General features: G+C 42.2%; 1 protein-coding gene across 2 annotated transcripts in view; it reads left to right on the top strand.

Annotated features, from left to right (window-relative positions):
• Window positions 1–8,441, top strand: part of THEMIS2 (thymocyte selection associated family member 2) — a 47,039-nt gene extending 38,598 nt beyond the window's left edge. Inside the window, exons 4-6 of one of the 2 annotated variants that reach the window (XM_043996239.1) lie at window positions 1,228–2,246; window positions 5,826–5,994; window positions 7,481–8,441. In XM_043996239.1, the coding sequence (XP_043852174.1) occupies window positions 1,228–2,246; window positions 5,826–5,994; window positions 7,481–7,638 (1,346 nt within the window). In that variant the 3' untranslated portion in view covers window positions 7,639–8,441. The remainder of the gene's footprint in view (window positions 1–1,227; window positions 2,247–5,825; window positions 5,995–7,480) is intronic. The other variant, XM_043996240.1, reaches the window with a different exon arrangement.
• Window positions 8,442–20,859: the final 12,418 nt, after the last annotated feature.

Raw genomic sequence — 20,859 nt, 5'->3', positions numbered from 1 at the left:
TGTGTGTGCGCATATATAGCACCTAGGGGAAAGGGAATAAACATGTATGGTGTGTATACAAACATATGATGCATATTATATGTACATAGTACCTACTATGTGCCAGACACTGCTAAACGCTTCACAAATATTATCTCATTTGATCCCCATGACAACCCTTCAGGGTAGGTGCTGATTATCCCTGATTTACAGTTGAGGAAACTGAGGCAAACAAGTTAAGTTACTTGTCCAGGGTCACACAGCTAGTGAGTGTCCAAGTTGAACTCAGGTCTTCCTGACTCCAGGTCCAGAGCTCTGTCTACCATGACCAGATTGCTTCATTACTCCAAGCCTTAGTTTTTTCTTTGGTAAATGGGCAGAGAAATCTTGACATTTCCTCCCTCATAAGATGGTTGTGAAGAAAGAGCTTTGTGAAGCACAGCAAGTCTGGACGAGGATCCTGGAGGGGTCTCAAATTGGGAGGGAGGGACCCAATCACTAGATGTGTCCCCTTCCTCCCCTCTGTGAGCTTCCCTCCCTTTTACCCTCAAGGCCTCACAGAAGTGGTACAGGGAGAATGAGTGGAAAGTAGAGGAAACAGAGTGTTTGTGGGTCTGTCGCAACTAGGGACTTTTGGAAACTGGACCAGCTTCCCTCATTTCCATAGGGTTCTGCATCCCAGGCAGCCCCACCAGGGCAAGAGGTCTGCAGACACAATCCATCCATGCCCATTCAACTGATCCCTGTGAAACGTGGGAAGCTGTTAGGGAGCATTAAGTTGCTCGGCCCGTGTGGTGCAGGGCATGGGATGTGGAGCCAGAGGACCTTTGTGAAAAGCCAAGCCTGTTGCTACTCCCCATAAGACCAAGGGTGGTCTCTGGACTTGTTTCCATCTTGGTAACATGGTGGGTTTGGGGTAGATGATGGTTAATATTCCTTCCAGTTCTCACTCTCCCCATGGAAGCCATCTGGGGGTAAATTTCTTCCCTTCTCAGGGCCTCAGTTTCCCCCTCTGTAAAATGAGCTGGTGGGGTTCACCTGACTTCTAAGGACCCTTCTAACTCCTCCATACGATGGTTCTGCTTCTTGGGCCATTCCTTTTGTAAAGAGGGAAAGGGAAGGATGGCTTGGGATGCTGGGCCTTGCCAGGACAGGGCCTGGCAGGGAGGGGACAAGATACTTCTGGGGCTTGTAGGCAGAGGGTGGTGTCACCAGGGCCTGGGGTCTGACCCTCACCTCCCTCCACAGTGCGGAGAAACATTGTGAAGATCCCGTCTACCCTGGAGGTGGATGTGGAGGACGTGACTGCCTCCTCAGAACATCTTCAACAATACTTCATCAAACCTTTGCTGCTCAGTGAGGTCTTGGCCCAGGGGGGGCCCTTCCCAATGTGGGTAAAGATCCTAGAGATCCCCGATGGTCCCCCCGTCTTTCATAGGTCCCTGAAGAAAGGAGAGGAGCTAACGATTCATGGCCCAACTTCCTCACCGTGGTGGGTCCTGGCGTCCAGTAGGAGCCGGAAGACCCCTCGGCACTTCTTCATCTCAGGAGCCTACCAGGGAAAATTGAGGCGCCGGCCCCAAGAATTCCATACAGCTTTTGACCTCCTGGCTGCTCTGGCACCCGGTTTCCCACTGCATGTGGTGGCCACCCAAGATTGGGAGGGTGAGGAGGGTGACTCCACCTCCCCTTCCCTTTTCAGAGGTGACCGAGTAGAGGTATTGGGGAAGAATGAGGGCCCTGATGGAGAGGTTCTGGTCTGTAATCGACTAAGTGATCTGGCTGGGGAGGAGGAAGAGGATGAACAGAGCAAGGAAAAGGAAGAGTTCCTGCTGCCCCTCTACTCCCCTTGTGGCTTTGTGGAAGAGATGAACGATGGGAGACGCTACAGTCTGGCCAACCTAATGACCCAGGTCTCACTGCCCTGTGAGGTCAAGGTCTTAAGCAAGGACCCTTCCCTTTCTGAGGACCCATTGTTCTCCTTACTTGGCCTACGGCTGGAGGAGAAGATCACAGAGCCCTTCCTGACCGTCAGTCTATCCACTGACCCCAGAGTGGGTTTTGAGATCCCCCCCAGATGGCTAGACCTGACTGTGGTGGCCATCAGTGAGCCACTGAAGAAGCAAGGAGAGCCACTGTTAATCTCCACAGTGGAAGAACTGACAGATACCTTCTACTACAAACTTCGGACCTTGCAGGACTTTGGTGCCCAGCCCCCTCCACCCAGGCCCCCCAAAACCAAGCAAAAGTGCAGCAGCTCAGCCAAGGTGAGTATCTGAGAGGCCAGTGCTAAGGGATGGATTGGTATGCTGGGGAGAGGGGAGGGAAAGGATTTTAGCAAGCAGAAGAGTGAAAGAAAGCATATTCAGGGGTTGAGGGGGGGAGAGGATAACATATGGAAAGCCATAGAACCAGGTGGAGAGAGTAATGTCATAGACATTCCATCCTCACAGCCTAAAGGCCAATGTATTTCATCTCCATCCTCCCCTTAGGATTCTCTGGGACCCTTAAGTGACTTTAGGGGTGTCTGGTTTCTCTGCCATTGGCTCAAGTCCCCACTTTTTGTATTCCCCAGATTTTAGGCGTCCCCTACATCCCAGTTCCATTCAACCACATTAGCTTTTATAAAAGAAATATTTGTGGGGGCAGCTAGGTGACGCAGTGGATAGAGCACTGGCCCTGGATTCAGGAGGACCTGAGTTCAAATTTGGCCTGGCACTGGACACTTACTAGCTGTGTGACCCTGGGCCAGTCACTTAACCCTCATTGCCCTGCACATAAAAAATAAATAAATGGAAATGAGGGGTGAGAGATAGTGAGGAATCCAGGATGACTCAGGTTTCGAACCCCTACCCCACCCCGGCCTGGGTTTGATAGGCAATGGAGACAGGGAGTGGTGTGACTGGAGTTCTTTGGCAGCTGGAGAGGGGAGAGATGCTAGGGGCAGGCTGACCAGTTAAGAGGTGACTGCAGGACTCCAGATGAGGAGTTGTGAGAACATGGAGTAGGCTCCTGGCATTGAGAACAGAAGTAAGGAAACAGATGGGGAAAGATAGGGGGCCTGATAACTGATTGGATATGGGGAGAGAAAGAAGAGGCACAGAATCATAGGTCTACAGGCCATCTAGCCCAACCCCCTCATTGATAGATGGGGAAACTGAAGTCCACAGGGGCTGTGCCTAGATCGATGCTGCACAGCTACTAAGTGGTAGGGCTGGAATTTGAACTCAGGTCCTCTGGCTAAGGATCCAGGTCATTTTCCACTGTATTGAGTCACTTCTCACCAGTGTTTCTGAGGTTTTGAGCATACATGAGTGGTAGGATAATGGTACTATCAGTAGAAACGGGGAAGTTGGGAACACGGACAGGGTTGGGGGAGAGAGATTATGAGTTCAGTTTTGAACATGTTAATTTTGAGCTGTTGTGGGATATCTAGGTGGGAGATATCCATAAAGCTATTTGAAACAGGAAACTGGAGTTCAATCAATCGGTCAGCAAGCCTTTATTAAGCATCTACTTTGTGCCAGGCCCTGTCCTAAGCTCAAAGGATACAAAGAAAGACAAAAGACAGGTCCTGCCCTCAAGGAGGAGAGACAACATGTAAGCAACTGTATATAAACAAGATGTATACAGGATAGATTAGAAACATTGGGGCAGCTAGGTGGTGCAGTGGATAAAGCAAAAGCCTTGGATTCAGGAGGACCTGAGTTCAAATTTGACCTCAGACACTTGATATTTACTATCTGTGTGGCCCTGGGCAAGTCACTTAACCCCCATTGCTCCACAAAAAAAAAAGAAACATTCACAGAGGGAAGGTGCTAGCAGCAGGAGTCTTCAAGGAAGCCAGGGCTAAGAGGTGGAAATGAAGAGAAATTGCAGGCATGGAGATGGGACATAGCCTGCCTTGTTCAAAGAACACCAAGGCCAAGGTACATGGACCATAGAGTGAGGTGGTTGTTGTTGAGTTATTTCAGTTGTGTTCATGATGCCATTTGGGGTTTTATTGGCAAAGATACTGCACTGGTTTGCCATTTCCTTCTCCAGCTGGTTTTACAGATGAGAAAACGGAGGCAACTGGGCAAAGTGACTTTCCCAGGGTCACACAGCTAGTAAATGTCTGAGGCTGGATTTGAACTCATGAAAATGAGTCTTCCTGACTCCAGGCCCAGTGCTCTATCCAATGCACCACCTAATAGAGGGGACTAAAGTGTATGAAGACAGAAGAGCTAGTAAGAGTCCTGATTGAAAAGGGCTTTAAATAGGGGAGGATTTCATATTTGACCCTAGAAGTAATAGGGAGCCACTAGAGTTTGAGTACAGGGTTGATGGCATGGTCAGACCTAATATACTTAGGTCTTAGGAAGATTGTGTTGGCAGCTGAATGGAAGGTGGACTGGGATGGGAAGAGACTTAAGGCAGTAGTCCAGGAGAGAGGTGATGAGGGCATGAGCTAGTGTTGAATGGTAGAAGGATCAGACATGAGATGTTATGAATACAGAAATGACAATATTTAACACTAAATTAGATACATAAAGGGGCAGCTAGGTGGCGCAGTGGATAAAGCACCGGCCCTAGATTCAGGAGGACCTGAGTTCAAATCTGACCTCAGACGCTTGACACTTACTAGCTGTGTGACCCTGGGCAAGTCACTTAATCGCCATTGCCACACAAAACAAAAACAAAAATAAAGTAGATACATGAGGTAAATGCAAAGGAGAAGATGAAACAGAGGTTGTGAGCAGGGGTGACTGGGAGGCTGATGGTCCCCTTGACAGTAGTGGGGAAGTTGGGAAGAGGGGAAGGTTTCCAGGGAAAGATAAATTCTGTTTTGCACATGTTGAGTATGTTTAGGGAAGAGTTTGGCACTGGCAATACCCATTTGGTTCTTGTGGGTGCAAAGGTGATAGTTGACGTCATGAGAGTGATTGAGATCACCCAAGTAAGAAGAGTAGAGAAAGACAGAGGAAGGACAAAGACAGAAGCTGTGGGGTGGATGACCGCAATCAAGGGGTAGGTTGTAAAGCTGGTGAAGACAGAAAAGGAGCAGCAGCCAAAGAGGTAGGGAGAACCAGGAGAAATCCTAGGAGAGGGGAGGGAGGGGGAGGGGAGCAGTAGACTCAAGGAAGATGACCACTGAAAGAGAAAGGCCTTTGGCTTTTTTTTTTTTTTAAGTGAGGCAATGGGGGTTAAGTGACTTGCCCAGGGTCACACAGCTAGTAAGTGTTAAGTGTCTGAGGCTGGATTTGAACTCAGGTCCTCCTGACTCCAAGGCCAGTGCTCTATCCACTGCGCCATCTAGCTGCCCTGGCCTTTGGCTTTTGTCACTAGTAGGTCATTAATGACTTTGGATAGAGCAGTTTCAGGGAAATTATGGGCAAAAGTCAAATCATAGAACACAGAGTGAGTGGGGTGGTAAGGAAGCAGAGGCAGCCAGCTTTTTAGGAGTCTGACCTCTAAGGTCAGAATGATACTTATGGGGAACAGCAAGACTAGCTTCCCTTTCCCGTTTTTTTCTTTTCCCTTCTCTTCTTCTTCCCACTCCTTTGAGCCTATAGCTGTAAGTATCCAGCAAGAGAACTCAGAGCACAGACTTCAGAGAAACTGGCCCTGCCACCACCCATCTGTCCCCCAGTAACCTGTCTCAGATCACCCCCTACCTCCTGAAACACCAGCATCTTCCCAGGAAGCAGACCCACTCTCATGAACCCTGCCCCCTTGATTTTCATATTTTTCTTGGACTTCATTGCTTGATTTTAATTAATCCCACGCACCTGCTTTTAATTAGGACTGCTGCCTGGTTTCTTGTGCTGAGGCTGATTTTGCCAGCTCTTCTTTCCTATCCACAGCCTAAGCAACCCCCACAGTCAGAGAGAATGGTCTCAATGAAGCTGCCTGAACCCCCCATCAAAAACACCAGAGCCTCAACCTTGCCACAGTTCTCCAAGTGCTGCTCAGATCTGTATACCCAGAAGCCTAGATACTGCAAAATTCAGAAGGACCTGAGAAAGAGCCCAGGTATATCACCAGTGACCTCCCTCAGGGCCCAACCTCATGAGGGTTGCAGAGGGTTCCCCAGAAAGTTATATGAATCCCAAACTCTGCCTCCTCTTATCCATGCAATTCCACCCAGGATTGTTATAGGGAAGGAGGAGAGGAGAGCAGGTAGGGACCAGACCCAGGAGCAGAAATGTGGGCTGACACTTTGGCGGTCTAGTGCACACCATGGGACCTTCTCAGAATTATGTTTTCAAACACATAAAATAAAAATACAAGGGATTACAAAGAAAACCAATTATGCCGAAATAGTTATCAAGATAATTGAGATAACAGATTCTCAGCCCCCAAGTTAACAACACCTGCTCTAGAGCTTCTCAAACCTACTCAGGGCAGTAGGATGGCCTCTCAGCGGTGGCATAGATTCCTCTGATTTCAGACGGGCCAAAGTATCACCCCTATTTTACAGATAAGGAACTTGAAGGTCCAGAAGAGAAGTGACTTGTCTGATACTGCACAGATAGAAGTGAGAGAACTAAAATCCACGTTTGGAATACCGGAGTTGGCAGATAGCCATCTTGCCCACTGTTATTCACTGTTACCATCTCTGTTTGTGACACTAAGCTGGGCATGGGAACCAGACCCACTGACAGAGAAATGAGTAAAGGCAAATCCATATGGTAAATTACATGTATGAGGTATGCCAAGAGTCTTAGTGCCATTGGAACATTACAGATAATATAAATATATATATATGTATATATATATATATGGACTTATCTTAACATTTTATATTAATGGTTTTAAGCTGTTAAAGCTTAAAACCGCACCAAGACTTTTGGAACATATTGTCCACACCTACACACATACACAGACACATGTATGTGCATATATGTACATGTGTGTGTGTGCCCACACATATTTGTGCATACATACACACAACAGACAGTTGGGAATTTGGGGTTAGAAGACCAGGGTTATAATCTAGGCTCCAACATTTACTTTATCTGTGACTTTCAGCAAGCCACTTCACAACTCTGGGCCTCAATGTTCTTATCTGCAAAATGAGGAGGTTAGGTTCAATTTCCTTTAAGGGTCCCTTCCAATGCTAAATCTTATAAAAATACTAGGCAAAGAAAACATTGAGTACACTTTGAGATAAAGCCTAGGAGAAGAGCAAGGGGAGCTCTGTCCACAGTGGGAAAGAAGAATTCAATTTGGGGAGTCTTCATGAAGGGGCCAAAGGTGAGGGATGAGAGGGAGGTTTTCCAGCGGTTGTTTAGTGGAAGGGGATGGCTTAGATGAAGGAGGGAGATGAACAAATGGAGTGGGTGGGGAGTTGAGCCAGTGTGGAGTGGATGGGATGGGCTGGGGTAGCAAGACAAGGCAAGGTGGGGGGGCATGTGGTCAGGGGCTAGAGATGAGGTAGAGGTCATTTCTCTGAAAACTCCAAGCCTTCAGAAATATATCATGCCTTGATCATTTACCTTCTTTGGGGCCGGTACAGAGCAGAGGGAATCTGCAGATGACTCCGACCACAACTATGAGAATCCCGACGGAGATATCAAGCAAACCATCAAGAAGATGGAAGAGACCATACTTTCCTACTATGACCATGACTATGAGTGCGTGGATACCTTTGGCTCAAGCAAACCATTCAGATGATGGATGAGGCCACAACAGCAAGGACTCCAACCAAAGATGACAACTCCACCAGCTTCCCACTGTTCCCAGGTGTCCATCTCAGAAGCAGCTTGGGAAGGAGGGGTGGCTTGGTGGTGGGGAGAACAGCTCTTGACTCAGAGATTCAGACCCTACACACTACTGTCCTCCAGTCATCCTCACACTCCCGTGCTCCTGAGCTTCAGATCCCACCCTGGGTTTCTGATTGATGAGGGCTCACTCTATCTAGTCCAGCTGTTGCTCTCTTGGCATCTTCATGCCATGCTGCCCCTGGCATACTCCACATCCTTTCCAAGTCTTGTTCTGGGAGCAGTAGTGAATTCATTACTACCATTCCTAGAAAAGGGTGTGCCAATTAGTGGTCCATTGATTTCACTCAGCATCCCTGTGGTCAAAACAGCCAGGCCAAAATACCCTTCCCTGCCCATCACTCCCGTATGTGTGCTGTCTTTCCCTGTTAGAGTATAAGGTCCTTCCAGAAACAGAACAATTTATGCAATAACAACAATGACTGTAGAGGCAAAGAATTTGGAAAAACGCAAGAACTCTGAGCAATGAATGGCCATGTACCATTCCAGGGGACTCTTGGTGACATATGCTGTCCAATTCCTGGTGGGGAGGGAGATGATCCACTTAGGGTGGTGCAGAATAAGACAAAATTTTTTGGACATCACCAGTACAAGAATTTATTTTGCTTGACTGTGCTTATTTGTTTAAAATAGTTTTTGTTTTTCTTTTTTCTTCTCCAATGGGGGAAGTGGGAGGAAAATAATAGATTTTTGTTAAGTGAAAAAAATTAAATAAAAATGAATATGAACTCTTTGAAGACAGGGATTGCCTTGCTTTTTAAAATTTGTATCCCCAGTGCTTAGCACCGTGCTTGGGAAATATTTAATGAAATAAGTAAAAATAGCTTTAAAAATAAAAAGAGGAGGCAAAGGGGATAATGGACAAGAGGGAATAAAAGGGAAGATACATTTAAAGAGGGATGTCTTACATAAAACAGCTTTCTAAGGAGGGTGGACTTTGAAGAGGGACTTAAAAGAAAAGATAGAAAGAATATGAGCCTATTAGTTAGTTGTCTCTAGATGACAGAAAGAGGGGAAAGGGAGCAGAAGCAGATTACACCAAACCTGGAATTCTGTTTCTGAATTCACTCTTCTCTTTCATTTCCCTATTTAAAAAAAGAAAAAGAAAAAAATAAGGAGTAGGAAACTAAGATTAGGGAAAGTATAAAAGAATAAAATGGAGAGAAATACACAATTACAATCCTAACTGTGAATATTAATTGTTTCTATTCATCTCTAAGACTGGATACAATAGTAGAATGTATCAAAAAGCAGACTCTTATAATATAAGGTTGTCCCAAAAGTCTTAGAGTAGTTTTAAGCTTTTAAAACTATTGAAGTCTAAAATTGCACTAAGACTTTTGGGACACTCTGTATGTTGGTTACAAGGAACACATTTGAAATAGAAAGATGCATGCAGAGGCAAAATCCACTGTACTTTACCTTGACTAAAAAAAAGATGGTGGTAGAAATGATGATCTCAAACAAAGTGAAGAGATAAATAGGAAAACTATTTTGCTGAAAAGTACTATAAGCAATGAATAAATAAAATCCTAAATATATATGCTGCATTTCAAATGGCTTAGTGTATAAATATCTAAAGAAATTAAATGAATTTCAGGGAGAAATATTGACAGTAAAGCTATAACAGTGGGGTGGCTCAATTTACCTCTATAAGATCTATATAAATCTAACAAAAAAGAGATAAGAATCTAAATAAAGTCTGGAAAAGTTAGATATGATAAATCTCTGGACATGACTAAATGGGAATAAAAAGTATATACATATTATTCAGATGTGTATGGCACCTTAAAAATTGATATTGTATTAGGGCATAAAAACCTCAAAACAAATAGAAAAAATCAGAATTATTCAGCATACATTTTATGGACCATAATGCAATAAAATTATATTCAATAAAGAATATCTGGAGAAATGATTAAAAGTTAATTGGGGGGCAGCTAGGTGGCACAATAGATAAAACACCGGCCCTGGATTCAGGAGGACCTGAGTTCAAAATCCAATCTCAGACCCTTGACACTTACTAGCTGTGTGACCCTGGGCAAGTCACTTAACCCTCATTGCCTGGCTAAATAAATAAATAAGTTAATTGGAAAGGGCAGCTAGGTGGCACAGTGGATAGAGCACCAGCTGGAGTCAGGAGGACCTGAGTTCAAATCTAACCTCAGACACTTGACACTTATTAGCTGTGTGACCCTGGGCAGGTCACTTAATCCCAATTGCCTCGCCAAAAAAAAAAAAAAAGTTAATTGGAGACAAAATAACTTAATCCTAAAGAATGGGTGTGTAAAGTAACAAATCATGGAAATAATTTATTATTTCATTAAAAATAATGACAACTAGGGGCAACTAGGTGGCTTAATAGCTGTGTGACCCTGGGCAAGTACTTAACCCTCATTGTCCCACAAAAAAAAAATAACACCAAAATTTTGTGGATGCAACCAAAGCAGTCTTTGGGAGAAAACATATCTCTAAACACTTTCATTTTTAAAAAAGGAAGAAAAAGAACAGATCAACAAATTGAGCAAGCAATATTAAAAAAAAACCAAACCCTAGAAAACTTATACATTTTTAAAAGAATTTCTACTAAACAGAAATCTCAGAATCAAAAAAGAGATTAACAAGATTAAAAGCAAAACAATTGAGTTAATAAATAAAACTAGTAGTTGTTTTTTTTTTTAAAGTTAAACCATTGGGGGGCAGCTAGGTGGCGCAGTGGATAGAGAACCGGCCCTGGAGTCAGGAGTACCTCAGACACTTAACACTTACTAGCTGTGTGACCCTGGGCAAGTCACTTAACCCAGTTGCCTCACTTAAAAAAAAAAAAGTTAAACCGTTGGGACAACTGAGTGGTACAGTGGATAAAGCACAGACCCTGGATTCAGGAGGACCTGAGTTCAAATCTGGCCTCAGACACTTGACACTTACTAGCTGTGTGACCCTGGGCAAGTCACTTAACCCTCATTGCTGCACCAAAAAAAAAAAAAAGAACTATTTTACCCAATTAGATAATACAACTGACAATCTAAATGAAATAAATAAGTATTTATAAAATTATAAATTGCCCAGATTAAAAAGAACAAGAAATTCCATTTTAAAAAACTATATTGTGTTTAATGTGATTGTACATATATAACCTATATCAGATTACTTGTTGTCTTGGGGAGGGGGAGGGAAGGAGAAAAATTTGAAACTAGAAATCTTACAAAAACAAATGTTGAAAACTATCTCTACATGTAACTGGAAAATAATAAAATATTTATATGAAAAAAAAACCTATATTAGCCATAAAATGTTTTGGAATCTATATACCAAGACACTCACAGGAACCATATCAACATAGCTACCTGAATAAAGACATCTAAATAATTGGGAATTAGGCCAATCCAATATAATAATGCTGACAATATCACCTAAATTAATATACTTATTCAGTACCATACCAATCAAACTACTAAAGCATCACTTTATAGAGCTAGAAAAAATAATAAGAAAATTCATTTAGAAAAACAAAAAGTCAAGAATATCAAGGGAAATAATGGGGGGGAAGTGGGAATGAAAGGGGCCTAGAAGTAACAGATTTCAAATTGTACTACAAATTAGTAATCACTGAAATAATTTGGTATTAGTTAAGAAATAGTGGTTGAGAGTGGCAGCTAGGTGGTGCAGTGGATAAAGCACCGGCCCTGGATTCAGGGGGACCTGAGTTCAAATCTGGCCTCAGACACTTGACACTTACTAGCTGTGTGACCCTGGGCAAGTCACTTAACCCCAACTGCCTCACAAAAAAAAAAAAAAAGAAATAGTGGTTGATTAGTGGAGCAGATTAGTACATAATACACAAACAAATGAGTACAGCAGCTTAGTGTTTGTTAAGTTCCCAAATCCTAGCTATTGGGAAAATAACTCACTTTTGGACAAAAACCGTTAAGAAAATCGGAAAGCATTCTGGCAAAAACTAGGTATAGACCAACATCTCATACTGTATACCAAGGTAAGTTCCAAGTGGGTGCATGGCTCAGGCATAAAGGGTGACTGTAAAAAAATTAAAGAAAGATCTATGAATAGGGGAAGAGATCATGACAAAATGAGAGATAGGATCACAGAAGGCAAAATGGACAGTTTTAATTACATACAATTTGAAAGTTTTGGTAAACAAAACCAATGCAGCTAAAATTGGAGGTGAAGCAGAGAGAGGGCAAACTAAACATTTTTTTTTTCCAATTCCCACAACCTCTCAAATCTCTCCAAAACAGAAATTATGTTCCAAAGACAAAGTAACTTCAGCTGTCTCCAAGGTCAAGAACACCCCAAATCCATAAAAAAAAAAAAGTAAAAAAAACAAAAACCCAGAAGCTGATGCTCACTAACTCTAAGGTCGTTTGGGAGATTTCCAGGCAAATATAGAAGAAGAAAAAAAGAAGAGAGAATATAAATCAGTGGTGGACTGCAAAATCAGGGATATGATAGGGAAAGGCCCTTAGCTTGTGACAGTGTCCTCTCTGACATCAACAACCATTGCCATTCTCCTGGAAATTAGACACAATGGAAAAGGGGAATCCACAAGGTAGTGGCAGAAAGCCTCTATAGGGGAGAGCCCGGAATGAGTACCTTGGAATCTTTAATTGCATGAAAAATACAAAGAGAGAGAGACCAAATAATTATAGGAATCATGAATCAGAGGATGAGGATCTAGAATAAACAGAAAGAAAAAATAATGAAGAGAGTCAGAGAAATCATTTTTAGAAAGGGACACAAAAAAATTGAAATGCAAAAACTAAGGAACAGGAGTAGTTGAAGAGGAGAAGAAGGAGGAATATCAAACAAGGAGATGGGGATCAGGAGCAAGTGGAAGAGACCCAGTAAGAACAGGGCCACTTAAAAAAAAATTAAGTAACCAAAGGAACATAATACTGTTTCTACAGGAGAAAAGGAAACTTGAAAGTGAAAAGCTTCTGCACAGACACTGTATCTAGAATAAAAAGGGAAGTGGTTGAAGGAAGGAAAAACTATTTCCATATTTCTCTGATAAGGGTGTGGTATACAAGATATATAAACAATAAATATACATAGGATTAATCGTCATTCCCCAATAGATTAATGGCCAAAGGATAAGAAAAAAAAATCCCAACAACTGTAGTCACAACCATATGAAAAAAGTTACAAATCATTAATAATAAGAGAAATGCAAATCAAAACAACCTCATCCTACAGATTGATAAAAAAGGCAACAGTTAATGTTGGCAGGGTGGTGGAAAGATAGGTGGATCTGTGAAATGGTACAACCATTTTGGAAATCAATTTGAAATTATGCAAATAAAGTGACTAAAATGTCCATGTCCTTTGAACCAAAGACTCTATTACTGAGTTTATGTCCCAAGAAATCCATTAATAGGAGAAAAGTCCCCATATACTCCAAAATATTTATAGCAGCAGTATTTGTGATAGCTAAGAATTGGACAATGTATAGATGCCTATCATTTGGGGAATGGCTAAACAAACTGGTACATGAATGTTATGGAATATTACTGTGCTGTAAGAAATGATATATGTGGGGAAGCTAGGTGGCACAATGGATAAAGAACCAGCCCTGGATTGAGGAGGACCTGAGTTCAAATTCGGCCTCGGACATCTGACATTTACTAGCTGTGTGACCCTGGGCAAGTCACAACCTCAATTGCCTCACGAAAAAAAAAAAAAAGAAAAGAAATTATATATGTGATGAATACAGAGAAGCATGGGAAGATCTTTATGAACTGATGCAGAGGGAAGTAAGCAGAGCCAAGAAAACAATATACACAGAAACTACAACAATGTAAATTAAAAGAACATAACACCAAAAAACCAAAAGTAAGGGGCAGCTAGGTGGCGCAGTGGATAAAGCACCGGCCCTGTATTCAGGAGTACCTGAGTTCAAATCTAGCCTCAGACACTTGACAATTACTAGCTGTGTGACCCTGGGCAAGTCACTTAACCCCATTGCCCCTGCAAAAAAAAACCCCAAAAACAACAACAAAAAAATCAAAAGTAAATGAGACAAAACTATAAACATCAAGTGGACCTCAAATGAATAAATAGAAAACACTCCCAACCTACCCCTTTGTGGAAGTAGGAGGTCTATAGGTGTTACACATTACACATGGTCAGACTTTTTCAATGTATCAATATCAGTTGTACTGGCTTTTTTTTTTTTCCTTTCTGAAAAAACACTATTTGTCATTTGGAATGGTTGTAACTGAAGGGGAGGGAAAGGCATACATGGGATACTTTGATTATGTAAGAAACAGAAAGTATTTTTTAAAAAATATTTTTTAAAAAGTGAAGTAATAGGGCAGCTAGGTGGCGCAGTGGATAGAGCACCGGCCCTGGATTCAGGAGTACCTGAGTTCAAATCCGGCCTCAGACGCTTAACACTTACCAGCTGTGTGACCCTGGGCAAGTCACGTGACCCTGGGCAAGTCACTTAACCCCAACTGCCTCACTAAAAAAAAAAAAAAAAAGTGAAGTAATAGGGGCAGCTAGGGGGTGCAGTGGATAAAGCACCAGCCTTGGATTCAGGAGGACCTGAGTTCAAATCCGGCCTCAGACACTTAACACTTACTAGCTGTGTGACCCTGGGCAAGTCACTTAACCCCCATTGCCTCACCAAAAAAAAAAAAAAAGTGAAGCAATAGAATGGGGGAAAAGCTTTGCAGCAAGTTTCTCTGTAAAGGTCTCATTCCTAAGATATATAGGGAATTGATTCAAATTTATAAGAATAAAAGTCATTCCCTAATTGATAAATGGTCAAAGGATAAGAATAGGCAATTTTCAGAGGAAGAAATCCAAGTTATCAGTCAGTAGTCATATTTTTAAAATGCTCCATGTCACTAATAATTTAAGAAATGCAAATGAAAACAACTACAAGGTTTCACATCACCCATTAGGATTGACAAAATTGACAGAATAGGAAAATAAAAAGTTCTGGAGAGGGGGTGTGGAAAAACAGGTACTTTAATGCACTGTTGATGGAGATATGAACGAAAGCAACATAAAACCAGGCCCCCAAAGTTTGTTAAAATGTTTATGCCCTTTGACCCAACAATATGACTACTAAATCTGTAGCCCCAAAGAGATCAAAGAAAGAAGAAAATGACAAATGGGTATAAAAAATATGGCAACTCTCTTTTCAGGGGCAAAGGGAGGGAATCTGAGGGGGTGCCCATCAACTGGGGAGTGAATAAGTTATGGCATATAAATGTGATGGAATATAGAAATACTATTGTGCTGTGAGGAATAATGAAGGGAATGGTTACAGAGAAAACTCAGAAAGCTTGTATGGATTGATGGGGATAATAACAACACCTACCTACCAGACTATTGTAAGGATCGAATGAGATAATATTTTTTAAGTGCTTAGCACAGTGCCCAGTACACAGTAAGTGCTAAATAAATGTTAACTATTATTGTTGTTATATTGCCAGAAACACATCAAACCGTGTTGACACCTATGGTCATATTTGCTTCAGGATCTATATGTTCTTCTGCTTGTTACTTGTACTTTGTACATTTATTTTTTATTTATTTTTGTGTGGGGGGCAATGAGGGTTAAGTGGCTTTCCCAGGGTTACACAGCTAGTACATGTCAAGTGTCTGAGACCAGATTTGAATTCAGGTCTTCCTGAATCCAGGGCTGGTGCTGTATCCACCGTGCCACCTAGCTGCTCCCCTACTTTTTACATTTATTTAAAGACTACTGAGGTCACCTTTCTTTGTATTTCCAATACTTAACACAGAGTCTTACACAAAGCAAGCATGTAATACTTGTTGAACTGACTTTGTTAGTGTAAACATGGCTACAGAGAAGTAACGTTTAACCTGGTTATCAAACACTTTAGTTAAAATCGACTTCTTGTTGCTATTGTTGTTCAGCTGTTAAGTCGTATCCGACTCTTCATGACCTGTGGACCACAGCAGCCATGCCCTTCTGTCCTTGCATCAATCTTCACATCTGACCGGGTTTCTGGTCAGCATAACCTGGGTCTTTAGTTAAGGATCCCTGATCAACAGGTAGAGGTGGGCCAGCTTCCCAGCCACACAGGGCTAGGTGCAAACAGTGGAATAAGGTTTTCTCCCAATTCCCACAATTGAATAAAGTTTTCTCACAAGACAGAATTTGGACCAGACCTGTAACTGAATAGAAAGAGAACTGAGGGGGCAGCTAGATGGCACAGTGGATAGAGCACCAGCCCTGGAGTCAGGAGGACCTGAGTTCAAATCTGGCCTCAGACACTTAACACTTACTAGCTGAGTGACCCTAGGCAAGTCACTTAACCCCAATTGCCTCACCAAAAGAAAAAAAAAAGAAAAAGAAAAAAAGAAAGAGAACTGAGCTAATTCCAGAATTGAGTCACAAGATGGAGAAAGTGTGCTTTTAACCAATGCCCACAATTACTCAATCCCCTCAATTCCTTTATACAGAGATAGTAAGACTTAGTCCCTGTCCTCAAGGAGTTTATAGTATAGTATTATAGTATGAGGGATATGACATATACACAACTTCAGGGATATGTGTTCTCCTCAAGGTGAGCCATCTTTCCACTGACAGAGACCAGAACCTTTCTACAACTGTGTGGGTCATTGAGTGATATGATGGTCAACCATTCCTCCTCCTGCAGCCAAGTTACAGGGGAGCCTCTCCAGCCTCAGTGAGACTAAGCCACAGATGACCAAGTTTGTTGCATTATACACAAGTAAACCAAACTTGAAGTCTTTGCAGTTTGGCAGGCCCTGCCAAAGTACACATTCTGCTAGCAAAGCCTTGGAAAATCCCAAATCACCTCCACACCAGGATGAGATTTTACTGGACACCAGCATCAAGAACTCCTTCATGAAATAGTTATCACAAAGTATATAATAAATGCCTTTTGTTGGAGCAAAGAATTCACAATCAATTGCAAAATTACTGAACAAATTATGGCATATTAATAAAATGGAACATTATTGTGCTGTAAGAAATTTTGAAAGGGATGGCTCCAGAGAATCCTGGGAAGACTTGTATGGACTAATGCAGAGTGACATGTAGCAGATCAGTCCCAGAACAATTTATACAACAGCGACAACTCTGTAAAGACTTTGTAAGACATAAGAACTCTGATCGATACAGTGACTAATTGTGATTCTAAAGGACCGATGATGACAAATATTACCCACCTTCTGACCAAGATGTAGCAGATTTAAGGGGCAGATTGAGATAGACATTTTAGGATACAGACAATTATTGAATTTATTTTGCTTGATTATACTTTTGCTCTGTGGGAGGTTTTTTTCCCCCCAGTTTGGGGAATAAGAATTTGTAAGGGAAAAGGGGGCTAATAATAGAAATATCATCCTACCCCCCAAGAAAGGAGGGAGATTGTAGCATTTTTTTCAATGCAAAGAAGAGAACAGGAGGTTCAGGAGGCATAGATAAGCAGGACAGCTTTTGAAAAATATCAAATTTATTATTTAAAAAATACAAGCTGATATAATATTCATAGTTTCATGTATAATCCTCTTTTCTATACTTCTGTGTCTAAGAAATGATCATATGTGATAATGGTTAAATACAGAACAAGAAGATAAAAAGTGCCAGGCCAAAAAGGAGGCCGGCAATGGGAAACCACCAGTTAACCTGAAAGAAGCAAAGATGTCTCCAAATATTTTTAGGACAGTCAGGGAGAAGGATGGAACCTGTTCTCCTTGAGGCCAAAGGGTAGCTCTAGGGACAATGTGTGGAAGTAACAGAGAGGCAGATGTTCATTTGGACTCAACATAAGGCAAAATTTTGAAGCCATCAGAGCTATTTAAAGGTGGAATGAAGGGGCAGCTAGGTGGCGCAGTGGATAGAGCACCAGCCCTGGAGTCAGGAGGACCTGAGTTCAAATCCGACCTCAGACACTTAACACTTACTAGCTGTGTGACCCTGGGCAAGTCACTTAACCCCAATTGCCTCACTTAAAAAAAAAAAAAGGTGGAATGAGTCAAACCCATCAGCTGATGATGATTTCTAACTGTAACGATTGGAATGACGCCCCCTGCTGGAGACTTACTGTAGAAGAATTCCACCCATGATGTGAAGGTCTTTGAGGGCAAGACCAGGAGTCTCTTCTTTGGCGTCAGGAAATGACGTGGGCTACTGGGAGGAGGAAGGAAGAGACTGGCGCTTGGTCTCAGGCTCTTTCCTTTGGACGCTGGTAGAGAGCGGAGCTAGAAATGTACTCTCCCCTTAATAGATAGGAATCTAGGCCTTTCTCTCTCTCTTTACCAAATTCTTATTCTCCTTAATAAACGCTTAAAAGTCTAACTCTTGCTAAAGCTTATAATTTATTGGTGACCACTCATTGGATATTTTAGACAGACTAGCTAGAATTTTAGCCCTTAACATATCCCTGAAATCATCTAAGTAGATAGAGGCTGATGGACCGACCACTTGTCAAGAATGTTGTAGGAAGCATTCCTATTTCCTATAGAAATTCAGACTACATCTCTGAGGTCCCTTCCAGATCTAAAATTCTATAATTGATCAGGGGAATGAGAGAATTAAAATCTATTCTTTAAAGAAATGAACCAGATTGACTGGAGAGGAAGAGACCAGAGACAAGAAGATTCATTAGGAAAGGGCTGCTCTTAAGTGGGTGGAAATGACTCACTTCACAGTATCCAAGGGTTCATGTCCCAGCTTTCTCATTCTGCCCCTCCCTACAGGCCAAAGACTAGCCCAGGAGGAGAACTTTCTTCATCTTAGCTGATACAAGAAATAAACAGCCTGGCTTTTCTCCCTGTCTACCACAAGCCTCTGTATTCAAGAATCCAATCCACCAAATATTTATTAAACACCAAGTTGGGTGCCAAGCATCGTGTTGGGTTCTAGGGTTACAAAGTCAAAAGGAATTGTCCTAACCTCAAGGAGTTTGGGTGCAAAACATAACATATAAAAATACACACACACACACACATTTGAGAAGAGAGGAAACATTTACTTCTTCTTTGTCCTGTTTTCAGAGTAACAATGACATCAATAACAGGGATGATATCTTGACTTGTATGTGAATTGGATTTATGAACACTAATCATTAGATGGGTCAGGTCAGGCTTCCAGTGGATAGTGACTCATGAATTGAATGAATCTGGAAGCCTGACTTTCCAAGGGGTGGAGATGAGAACACAGTACATTCTCAGGTACGGGGGTAGGTTGCCTGGGGCATAGAGATAGGAGGTAAGACTGCTCTATACTTCTCAGCAGCCCATTTTAAAGGTTCAGTCAGCATTCCATTGTGCCTAAAGGGTAAGGTGAGACAACTCAATCTTTTGCCCTTACTAGCCAAGTGGGAAAAAGGTTACTGTTGGTAACTAGTTCTTGGTGGCAAACTTTGACCCTAGATTGGCTTCTTCCTGCCAATGTTACCTTGTAAGGAAAACAAATTCATTGGGATACTAAGCCAAGCACAAACGGCATTGGGAAGATGAACCTGCCAAAGACCCATGTAAGAGTTTGTATTCTTAGTGGTTGGTGTATCCAGGCCCAAGCTCCCTTTTCTTGAAATGGAAACTCTGGTACTGATTTACTGATGGGAAGTCAGAAAGTTTGGATTCCAGTAACCCGATGGGACCTTGGGCAAGGGGGATTGTTTTCTTATTTGCAAAATGAAGAAGTTGAATAAGATTATCACTGTGGATCCAAAAAAGAAACAGGATCTGATTATTTTTAGAATTAGAGAATTTATGGGTCTATTGAGGTCAGAGCCCACTCAACAAATTTACTTTCGATTGGGTTCGAAACCAAAATATTTAGCATGCTGATGGTTAAGTCATTTAGAAACACAGTGGCCATTGAGGAAATATCTGCATATACAGATCTCCTTTACTGTGTGATGAAAGGGACTTTTCAATTACAGTTTGACCTGAGTTAAGATTTTCAGAACTGACAAAGCTAATTTTCTCTTCCAAGAAGCATGATTCCAGATATATAGGCCAGCACAGAGGAGCTGGGGCCAAGCCCTTTCTGCAAGGCCCCAAATGGGTATCATCTTGGAACAAATTTATGCAGTGTTCCCTCTTTTCCTGTACGTTCCTCCCATCTGTCTCCACTGTAACCATTTCCATTGACTTCAATAGCCTCACAAAATTTAGACCCAGAACAGGCCCTAAGGCCTCTTTGTTCCCCACCATCCCCAACTCCAAATTAACAGAAAATTCTGGCTTCCCATTTCTCTCCCTTCTAGTCTGCATCACACATGCTATTACATCTTCCTCCTGCATATGTCTGAGCACTGTAGTCCCATGGGGCAGGGAATAAAAGGTGTCAGCCTGAAGATCCCAGCATGAGCCAAGTTGCTGCCTCTTTGTACCTCACCTATTAAATGAGGATAATACTTGCATTGCCTCTTTCATTAGGCACATAGCAAACTTTACAGCACCAGAGAAATTAAGAAACAAAAAAATCTCTCTAATGCCTATAGAATAAAGTCCAAAATCTCTAACTGGCTGTCCAGGGGACTCCAGAGTCCAGTTCTGATCTCCCCTCCCAGCCTCCTCTTCGCTACCCCGCTCACATGCCCTACTCCCTGCCCACACTGCTCCTCAGACATGCCCTTCCTAACCTCAATAGACATCCTATTTCCTTCCCTGGGAGCCCAGCTCAAATGCTGCCCCCTGCTCTCGGCACACAGATCTTTCCCAGTTGGAACTAATTGCCCAGGTGCTTTGTTTCTATAGTTCTTCCAGGGCTTTCAAACACTTTCAGATGCATGATTTTATGGGAGGCAGTAAAGTGGGGGAAAATAATAACTCAGGAGCCAGAGGCTCTAGGTTCAAATCCAGCCTCTGAGGCTTGACACCTGTGTGGCCACAAGTCACAACCTTCCTTCATCTCAGGTGTGAACAAATGGTTCTGAGGTCTCATTCCAGATCTCTGATCCTGTGATCTAAGACTGCGTTTCCTAGCTTGATGTCCATGGAACACGGAATTGTCATGATGTGAATAAGTGGTATTAATTTTGAAAACTAGTGATATTTTCCCTTCTAAAATAGATCATGAAATTATGTACCAGAAATACTTGGGAGGCATTTTTTTGGGAAACAAAAATACTTAATG

This window comes from Dromiciops gliroides, chromosome 3 (assembly GCF_019393635.1).
Source record: "Dromiciops gliroides isolate mDroGli1 chromosome 3, mDroGli1.pri, whole genome shotgun sequence".
In the NCBI taxonomy this organism is placed as follows: domain Eukaryota; kingdom Metazoa; phylum Chordata; class Mammalia; order Microbiotheria; family Microbiotheriidae; genus Dromiciops; species Dromiciops gliroides.
This window is presented reverse-complemented; position numbering and strand designations above follow the sequence as displayed.